The sequence below is a fragment of the Egretta garzetta genome, unplaced genomic scaffold (assembly GCF_000687185.1).
Source record: "Egretta garzetta isolate BGI_Z169 unplaced genomic scaffold, ASM68718v1 scaffold598, whole genome shotgun sequence".
Lineage (NCBI taxonomy): Eukaryota > Metazoa > Chordata > Aves > Pelecaniformes > Ardeidae > Egretta > Egretta garzetta.
Window position 1 is genome coordinate 2015841 of NW_009260621.1, and position 10166 is coordinate 2026006.

The following is a 10166-nucleotide window of genomic DNA, read 5'->3' on the forward strand; positions in this document are numbered from 1 at the left end:
AACCATGACTCCAAAGCTGATCCCTTGGAAGGCCCAACCAATTTGGCAGATAGTAGAAAAATTAGCAATTTAATTCTTTTTCAATTTGGTTGTTCAATCATTTTTCTGGCATTCTCCGCTCTATTTTATTGCAAGTCAATTTAGCATGAATTAACAGCCCAGCTTAGACAGCTTTAGAGGCTCCAGCAACTGCACACTGCAGGCTTTCAAACAGGCGTGCTCCCAGCTGGATGGCTTCTCCCCCAGGACTTGTCTGGAGGCAGGGATTTGATGGATGAACTCGCACAATGAGTCTTAGATGAAGAATTCAGAGTTGGATTGGGATTTGCAAACAGGCTCCTCCATGCTTGCCTGAGCTTTGTCCTTCCCCACAGATATCCTCTGAAACATGCTTGCCCAACTTATTAGAAGGGGGGAGAGTGGTCAGATGCTTTGAGCCTGCCTAATACCGGGGTGGCGTGTCCCTAGGCCAGCGCTGCCAGCTGCCCTTTTTGCGGGGGAATAACTGCAGTGCTGGGGTGGAAGGATGGGACTAGGTTGGGCAGCCTGGTCCTACCTGCTGTTCTTGATGACATGGGCATCGCTGTGCTCTTTTGGAGAGATGTGTGTGTGCACACATGAGAGATGTTGCTCATCCCAAGGGCTGGAGGTGGCTGCTGCTGCTCAAAGATCCTGGGCTCTATCTTGCAATAATTTCAGTCCAATACTTTATTTCCCAATTTAGGAGCTCTGCTCCCACAGCTCCTCCTCATGTTACAACTCCGGGCTTGCTAAAGTCCAAACAGTGCAAGTCACTCATTGGAACAACCCCTCAGTGCTGGCCCTGCCTCCTGTGCAAAGCTGCATAAAAGAGCTTTGCTTTTTCAGGGGAGCTCCTCCTGAGGCTCTGCTCCTCTCAGTAAGAGAGCCCCTGGGTACTGGGGAAAGCTCTTCTACCCTGCCCAAAACTTGTGCACTTACCTGGGGGCTGCACAGGAAGCAGGTGAGCAAGGGTCAGCAAGAAACCCCCTGGGTTATTTAAGGAGCTGGAGGAGTCATGCTGGGGAGGAGGTGCCCTCCTCTCATGGGGCATTGCTGGGGGCTGCAGACTCACCTGGGTGAGTGTTCCTGGCCGCTCTCAGCTCCAGCACAGCCGTGTTTCCCTGCAGGCACGACAGCATGGTGCGGCGCGTGGCAGTGGTGGGCGCAGGTGTCAGCGGGCTGGCAGCCATCAAGTGCTGCCTGGAACAGGGGCTGGAGCCCACCTGCTTTGAACAGAGCGAGGACATTGGAGGGCTCTGGCGCTACTCGGTGAGTGGCTTTGGCTGCTGGGTTTCAGAGCTGGCTGGGGAAACTTGTGTCCAAGGGGCTGGGAGGCTGCACCCACTTGCTCTGCTCTGATGGCTGCACATGGGAGGGCTTGGCTGCTTCAATACAGATCCCCAGGTCCCCTCTCTTATCCTGGGCATCACTTGGCTTCCTGAGCCAAGTCCCCTCTGAACTGCCAACCCCTCTCCTTTGCGGAGGGAGGGAGCCACCAGCTTCTCCCCAGCTAAGGGGCTACAAACCCTTCAGGGCTGCACCGAAGACATGCTTGTGCTCCCCTCAAAGCCCATGGAGACAGGGATGGCTTTGAGATGCAAGCCTTCAGGCCCTGCAAAAGTCACCCTGTGGGGCTGCCAGCAGTCACCGCACCTTGGGGAGCACTCGCTGCTGCTCGGGGTAGCTCTCAGTGTGCTTTTAAGCAGTGGCCATGCATCATGGAGCCAAAAAGGAGTCCAAATGAATAATTAGAGGGTTGAGCCCAGAGCCATCTTGTGCCATGTGCCCACCCACTGGCAGGCTGGAGCCGAGGGGATGGCTTGTGGTGTGATTTAAGCTGCAAGAGTAGCTCAGGGTGCCGTTAGGGAAAGGAATTGAGCCTGTAAGTTAAACCCCAGGGCAGAGGAGGAGTGCAGGAAGCTTGTTCTGGGCAATCTGAAACACTCAATTCATGTCAAAAGATGGACCACATGTTTTCTGTCTTTTCTGGGGGAGGCTCCAGTGAATTCCTCCAGGAAATTTGGCAATGCTTTTTGATATGTGTAACAGAGGACTTCACAACAGAATGTTACATTGAGGGGAAAAGCAAAAAGCACTTCAGCTCCTTATTTGTTTGTGTTTCTTCTTTCATTGGAAGTTGATAACCATTTGGGCAACCCAATTATGAATGTTCCAGTGTAGAAACCTAGCTGCATTTTTCCCAGCTCTATCCTGGCATCAAAGCCATCGGGAAAGAGAAATGCATTACCTGTGATTTGTGCTGTTAAGTACCAAGTGTCAGAGCAGACATAGGTGCCCCTCCCAAGTGGGGACAGCACAATGCGTGGGGCTGGCCATTTTGGGCAGAACTGGACCAGCCAGCCTGGGCCCCACCAGTGGTCTTGGAGATTTTGGCAGATCCCCCGTGTCCTGACCTTCTAGATGTCAGTAGGACACTGGCCAGCTGGCATGGGCATTGCTGGGTAGTAGGCACAAGCTTTAAAGCATGGGCAGCTGAGCCACTGCGCCAAAGCAAATGCACACTGCCGGGCTTCTGCCTTCAATTGTGCAATCGCCAAGACCGTGCGCACAAAGGAGAGATGTCCAGGCACACATGCGGGGTTTTGGAAGCTTTACCAGGAGGAAGCTGGGCACTGGAAGGACCCGCGTTACTTGTCTCCTGTGATATTTTGCATGTGTCCATGTGCACGAGTGCAGCTGTGTCCCTGACCTCCCAATGCTTTCTGGATGTGCAGAGGAGAGGCTCTGGCATGGTCCTTTCCCTGAGGTTTCCACTTTCCCTGGTCGATGTGCATGTAACTGGCTCCTAAATGTCTTGGGTGATGCAAAACCTCCTCCTGGCCTGTTAGGATGATTCTGTGCTCATAGGGGCTTAGTTGGTTATTGCATTTGATGGCTTTGCTGTTTCCTCTGGCTCCAGCCTGGAGGTAGAGACCAGAGGGTGATGGTATCTAGAATAGTTGGTGCAGGGCTCCAGCACAGGCAGGGGTCATGTCCCTCCCTAATGGCACATGTCCACGCTCTTCTCCCTCCAGGACCAGGCAGAGGAAGGCAGAGCCAGCATCTACCGCACAGTCTTCACCAACTCCTGCAAAGAGATGATGTGTTACTCTGACTTCCCCTTCCCTGATGACCACCCCAACTACATGCACAATGCCAGGCTCCAGACCTACATCTGCAAGTATGCTGAGCACTTTGACCTGCTCCGGCACATACAGTTCAAGGTAAAAAGCCTGGAGCGGAAAGGGGCAGCGAGTAGTGGGGGGACCTCGGCAGGAGTGACATTGCTTCCATGTCTGCATCTCCCTGCTGCAGGGAAAATTCTGGGGAGATAATATTCTGGGGACAAAAAAAACCCTCCTGGTTCTGTAAATGCAGGTCTCACCAGGTCCCCTCTTTGTGTACTCCCCAGAGCTGCTGGCATGATATTGCAGGGACAAACATCCCTGAGCTCCCCAGGACCTCTGAATCCCACTGACTCCCTAAACATCTTGGTCCACTACATGGACACCTATGGATCTTTCTTTTCCTTCCTTTAAGACCCTGGTCACCAAGGTTAAAAAACATCCAGACTTTTCTGTGACGGGGCAATGGGAGGTGGTGACCCGGAGAGATGGGAAGGAAGAAATGGCAGTTTTTGATGCTGTTATGGTTTGTTCTGGGCATCACGTCTACCCAAACCTCCCCCTTGCTGAGTTCCCAGGTAAGCTGCTTGTGTGGAATTCATCTGCTGGGACACAGCTGATTAAATACCTTCCATCACAATGTTCTTCCCTGCAAAAAATACCTTTTCATCATGAAAAGGAGACCAATTGTTTGGGGGATGGGGTTCATTCAGGAAATCAAAACGTGTGGTTTTTGTTGCGGTGGGGTTTTTGATGGGGTTTTTTTGGTTTGTTTGTTTTGTGGGGGGTGTTTTTTCAGAAAAAAGACTCAGTATCCAAACCATATCAAAGCAGGGAAAATGCTAATCTTTCCCAGAAAAAAATTTGGGGCTGTTCCCTTTAACAGAAGATTTCTTCATAAAAGGATTTTGTAAAACACTTTTTTTGGCATTTTCCCATGATTTCTAGTACAAATGTCATGCGTGTTACTCAACGGGCTTTGCCTCTCTGGCAAGAAATATGCTAGGGGTCTGTTTGGAGGACACAGGCTTGAGGCACTGACTGGCCAGGAAAACTCCCCTCAGGTCCTTTGACATCTTCTCTTTTAAAAATGAAAGCTGCTTCCCTGTTGCTCATGACCGCAAGGATGTAAAGCAATGCCAAGGGGATGGAGTGTGGCTGTCCAGGTGCCTCGGGGTGATGTTGGGGTTGCAATAGTACCTTTTTGGGGTGCAGAAATACTGTGCAAAGGTATCCTGTGCTTGCACACTCTCTCTTTAAATATTGAATGAAGGCGAAGACAAAGCCCATCTGACTATGGGTTTGCAGCATCCCTCTGTGTACTGGAGACTTCTGCTACTGTGAGACTTGCTCAGGTGGATGCTCCAGCAGAGTCTGCAGGAAGGGGAGATCCCAAGGCTAGCACAGCCTCTCCTTTTCATTCCTGGGGTGAATTATGACTCTTTCTCTTCTCCTCCCCAGGAATACAGAAGTTTAAAGGCTTCTACTTCCATAGTCGAGAGTACAAGGAGCCAGAGAAGTTCAGAGGGAAGAAGGTGCTGGTGATAGGCTTGGGCAACTCCGGCTGTGACATTGCTGTGGAGCTCAGCACCGTGGCATCACAGGTACTGGTACCTAGACCAGAGCCACTGGGGAATTGGGGTGGGGCGGGGGGGAGCAGTGGTGGTAGTGGTGTCCCCATCTGCTGAAGCATGTGCCACCGCGAGAGAGCTCTGGGGGCTTGCAGTCACCAAGGGGGCAGCTCACCCCTTCCTGGCTGGCCCCCAGGTCTACCTGAGTTCCCGAAGCGGGTCCTGGGTGATGAGCCGTGTCTGGGACAATGGCTACCCCTGGGACATGCTGATCATCACTCGTTTCCGGACTTGGCTGGGTAACATCCTCCCCAGGGCACTCAGCGACTGGCTGTATGTGAGAGGAATGAACCGGTTCTTCAAGCACGAGAACTTCGGTCTCATGCCACTGAACAAGTATGCGTGGGGCCATCCATCCCCAAACCCCCCGGGGGCTGCTGGTTCTGGATGGGGCTGGGCCGTGCCTATCCTGGGCTGGCAGCAGAAGCCACCTGTGTGACAGCCCCACCACATTTGCCCTTGCAGAACTTCCCGCAAGGAGCCGGTGTTCAACGACGACCTCCCGAGCCGCATCGCCTGCGGTGTGGTGGTAATGAAGCCAAATGTGAAGGAGTTCAGAGAGACCTCTGTCTTGTTCCAAGATGGGACTGTGCAGGATGATGTTGATGTGGTTGTCTTTGCCACTGGTTACAGCTACTCTTACCCTTTCATGGAGGATGATTCCATCATCAAAAGTAGGGATAATCAGGTCACCCTCTACAAAGGCATCCTCCCTCCTCATCTTGAGAAGCCAACCATGGCAGTCATTGGGCTGGTCCAGTCCCTTGGACCCATCATCCCAACAGCAGACCTCCAGTGCCGCTGGGCAGTCAAGGTGTTTCAGGGTAGGTGGATGGACACATGCTGGGAAAAGGTCTATTTTCTGTTAATGGGAAGTAGCGTTTCCCAGCAGCAATGGGCAAGCTCAAACTGAAAATCAGGGTAGTGCCTGAGTGCTGAGGAACACAACAGGGTCTGGTCAGAAATACCAATAATGGGTTCTCCATGTGATGGGGAGTTTTCACTGTGGGAGCAGATCTCTTTTCAGCCCACTGCAGATGTCAGTGAAGTCCCTGTCCCTTGGGCATCACCTTCAAGGACAGGGGAGCCAGTGTTGTCACATCCTCAAAACCCAAGCCCAGTTCTTTACACCAAAGGGAAGAGAGGCACCCAAGGGCTCAGCTGATCCCTGCAAGCCTCATCTGCTGCAGAAGGGATCTCCTGGGCATCACTGGCCTTTGCTGATGCTCTTCCTGCTCTTTCCAGGACAGTGCATGCTCCCCCCAGTCAGCGAGATGATGGATGACATTGATGAGAAGATGGGGAAGAAGCTCAAGTGGTAAGTGCAGCTCATGGGACTCCCTGTGCTGGCAGAAGAGACCTGTGCCATCATCTCAGCCCCCAGCAGGCTGTGTACAGGCACTGTGGAAGCCTGAATCAGGCAAGTTTGTTTGGAAAACTCATGATGGGAAGATTTCCTGTCTGAAAAGGCTCATTTGCCATCACTGAGCTGAAAAAGGATTTCTCATTCACACACAATCAGGGTGAAGCCCCAGCAGAAATAGAACATTTCCATCATTATTCTTCAAAGTGATACTTTTTTGTTACATAAAGTCCATGGAAGTGCCTTGCTTTCCCCCTCTATGAGTGATCTGATACTATAGTGAAGCAATACTTTAAAAATGTGAATATAACCAGTGAAAGCTGAACCTGGCCCAAGCAATGTTTTGTTTTGTTTTTGGAAACAGTTGCATTGTAGGAAGTTTCAAAACACGATGTTTTCTTGTGAGCCAGATTTCTCCACTAACAGCAGCAACGATGCACGTCCCCTGGAGCCATGGCCCCCAGCCAGCTCCACTCCCCAGGTTTGCTGGGGGAGAGCACAGCACAGGCTTTGCCTTCACTGTGCTTAAAGAAAAAAAAAAAGGAAGAAAAAAAAAAGGAAAACCTAAAAGACCACCTCCTTCCTCTGCTCTCTCCCCTGAAGGTACGGGAACAGCACCACACTGCAGACGGATTATATCACCTACATGGATGAGCTGGCCTCTGCCATTGGAGTGAAGCCCAACATGCTGAAGCTCCTGCTGACGGACCCACGGCTGGCCCTGGAGGTCTTCTTTGGCCCCTGCAGTCCCTACCAGTTTCGGCTGACTGGTGAGGGGAAGTGGAGTGGAGCCAGAAAGGCCATCCTCACCCAGTGGGACCGAACGCTGCGGGCCACGCAGACGCGCATCACCCCCGATGCCCCCACCGTCTTCCCCTACCTGGCTGTGCTGGGGGTGCTCTTCCTTCCACTCCTCCTCCTCCTCACCACCCTTTACTTCTAGGGGACCCCAGAGGGATGTGGCAAGGACAGGGAGGGATGCCAGAGTACCGAGCCATGTGCGTGTATGGGGTGCTTTCTCCTGCTGGGCAATATGTGCTGCTGCCCTGCTCATTACCCCAAAAATAGTCCATCAATGATTCATCAAGAGATGGCATTGGTAAATCAGGTGCAATCTCCATGCCTGGTAAATTTGGAAGGTTTCTCAGCTGGGGCTCTGAAAGAGGGTACATACCAGTCCCAGTAAGTAATGCTGGTTGTTTTATCCCTCTAAAAGTGTTCAAGTAGTGGCACATTGCTACATGTCTTTGAATATCCCTGTCTACTGTCTCTTCTTCTGGTGGAAAACTGGAGTCAGCATGTTTGGTTTCTCGAGAAAAGTTTTGGTGTAGAGCTTGTGCTCTGGCTAAAACAAGCTTGCCTGAACTGGCCCTTTTGAAAAATAATTTTCACACAAATAAAGAAAAATGTCCACATTTTTCTCCAGTGTGGAAAGATGCCTGAATGAAAAAAAGAATCAGATTAAAACAGAGAGGGGAATACTCTGGTATAGAAATAAATGTTCCACCAGCTCTCAGAACAACACCTGGACTTCACTGGAGCATGTGAGCATCTGAAAGCTGAGATGAACTGTGTCTGCCAGCCAAAATGCCTGGGCCAGCTGGGGGTGTGTAACCCAGCACTGTGGCCATGGTGAGATTCTCTGAGCTACTTTGCTTCCTACTGGGCATCGTCAGCCCTGCAGAGACAGCTCTGATGGGCACCTGCACCTTGGCTCAGCCCTTTCTGTGGCCACCCTCAAGGTTTGCCTAGGGGTGATGGGGATGTCCTATCTGCCCCCGGGGGGGGGGGGGGGGGGAAAAACAAAGCCTTCAAGGTTCACCCTCACCTGAGCAAGTGGGGAGGAGCTAGACTGATCCCAGTGAGATGCTGAAGTCCTGATGTGGCTGGATCCTGCAGGCTTTTTCTGTGCATCCATCTGCTCAGGGTGGACCCAGCCCATGGGGTAATGTTGGTGCTCCCCAGGAAGACCTCTGTCCACAGGCAGCTGCAGGTATCTCAGCTTTTCTCTTCCATACAGCAATAACTTACAGCTTTGAAAAAATGGTCTGTGGTTTTATGAAAGGCACCTCGTAAATGCAAAATAATATCATTACTGTGAGCTCTAGCCCTGGAAGTGAGACTCCCTTTCCAGTGCCTCTGCCCAAGTGCTCTGCTGAGGTGCTGCCTCCTGCCAGGAGGTGAAGGGGTTTGCCTGCTCTTATTTCTTCTGGTCCAAATGATGCGTACTCATGGTGGGGAAGAAACCTTTCCTACATCTGTGGTCCAATTCAGAGAGCCTCAGATGTACTGACTATCTCAGAAACAACAATGAATGAAAATACATCATCTGATCAGGTTTTTGAGTTCTCTTGCAGTTAACAAGCTGTGTGTGGTGTATCAGTGTGATTTTTCTTTCATGCTGGTGACGGCAGCCTTGTTAACCAGCTGGGGGACAGACAGTGGTGGTGGGGGACATCGCTGCTGGCCTTGTGCTGAGCTGCAGGGTGGTGCTGGCAGGACACACGCTGAACATGATGGGTGCCGGGAGCCCTTCACTTTTGGAAGCCAAAGCACCAGGCTTTGAAAAAAAAAAAGGGCAATGGGGAAAAGAGGCAGCTGTCGGTGCTGGGAGCTGTGGGATGCACTGGGGAGGTGTCTGGGCACCCATGGGGCAAGCAGAGATGATGTCAGGGAATGGCTGAAGAAGGTTTGTGATGCGCTGGCAGGGCACCTCTTCCCCAGGTGTGGTCAATAAATGGACGTGGCCCAGGCTGGCACAAGGGCTCTCTGGGGCTGGCTTACATCTGCAAAACTGGTTGATTGACCTCATCATTATCAGACATGAGGCCATGGCCTGTGTCTACACTGCTGAGAGCACACCGGCTGCACGGCTCTTCCCTGGGCAGATTGCCTGGTGTTTCTGTTGGCCAGAGGAGCATGGGGAAGCTATACCCAGCTGCTATTTTTTTAATTCCTCTGTTCTGCAGCAATTTCCATGTGTGCAAACCCAAGGTGGGACCAAAACCCCAAGCCCAACAGCATCCCTCCAAATGAGGACACCGTGGGGTAGTCCTCTGCAGAGCAGAGACATGCATCCCATGTTTTCTTTTACACCAGCTTCCTTTAACACCAGCTTGCACCTTCCTCTGCTATTTGAACAATTATTTTATGAATGCAAACCCAGTTATAATGCTAGTTTCACCCATTACCAGTTTGCTCCAAAAAGCCAGAATTTTAGTGAGCTTTTCATTACATTGTTACTGCTGAATGCCTTGGGGATGCAACACCAAGGCCAGCTTCTGGGTGAAGGTCAAGTGAAACTGCACAGTGTCCTGCAGCACCATGGCAATTATTTTGGCTTTGCTGCAGCAAGTGTTCCACCTAGCAAGGACCAGTTTGCCAGCCCAGCCTGCCTTCCATGGCCCAGAGCCTGCTGAAACAGAGGGAAGCAACAGCATCACTGCCAGGAGGGTGCCAGCTGCCCCATGCCACTGGGGCCAGGCTCTCTGTCCCTGTGGAGGTGAGTAAATGCTTGTTTCCCAGAAATCCCCCACCAATTAAGGGGAACAAGCCAGGAGGGCCTGAGCTGACCCATTACTTACAGCTGACTGGAGTATTTTAGGGCAAGTGAGGATGGGAAGGACAACTGAGCACCCAGCTCTGCCTGTTTTGCATCACACAGCGTGCAGGGACCTATGTATTGAGGCATTTGCTCTGGTTTCCTTTCAGACTGCATTCATCAGGATAAAAAAAATAAATGCCAGGACTTCTCAACCACCCACTAGTGGGTTGTTCTCACCAAAACTAATGGGAAGGAGGAACTGGCTATTTTTGATGCTGTGATGGTTGGTGTTGGTCACCATATACATCTTTATGTCCCGCTGGAGTCCATCCGAGGTAAAAGCTGTTTAGAGAGTGCTTCCAGAGTCACATGTCTAGAAGCAGGGTTAACAAGCTGCATAGGTACCATATGGGGAAGTTATTGCCAAAGTAATAGCAGCTGAGCAGCTATAAGGTGGGAAGCTGGGGATGTGGCTGGGCCGG

At 51.5% G+C, this 10166-nt stretch overlaps 1 protein-coding gene across 1 annotated transcript; it reads left to right on the top strand.

Annotated features, from left to right (window-relative positions):
- Nucleotides 1–1158: 1158 nt before the first annotated feature.
- LOC104132066 (dimethylaniline monooxygenase [N-oxide-forming] 3) lies at nt 1159–7083 on the top strand. The gene is made up of 8 exons (XM_009645311.1): nt 1159–1290; nt 3057–3245; nt 3562–3724; nt 4608–4750; nt 4914–5113; nt 5243–5601; nt 6023–6095; nt 6744–7083. Exons 1-8 carry the CDS (start codon nt 1159–1161, stop codon nt 7081–7083), a joined length of 1599 nt encoding a protein of 532 aa, XP_009643606.1.
- Nucleotides 7084–10166: the final 3083 nt, after the last annotated feature.

Bases quoted from the DNA above. Each gene is read 5' to 3' on its own strand.
- LOC104132066 (XM_009645311.1), top strand. From the start codon at position 1,159: ATGGTGCGGCGCGTGGCAGTGGTGGGCGCAGGTGTCAGCGGGCTGGCA. The intron at 5,114-5,242 runs GTATGCGTGGGG...TTGCCCTTGCAG, and splicing joins GGTCTCATGCCACTGAACAA to AACTTCCCGCAAGGAGCCGG. The intron at 6,096-6,743 runs GTAAGTGCAGCT...TCTCCCCTGAAG, and splicing joins ATGGGGAAGAAGCTCAAGTG to GTACGGGAACAGCACCACAC.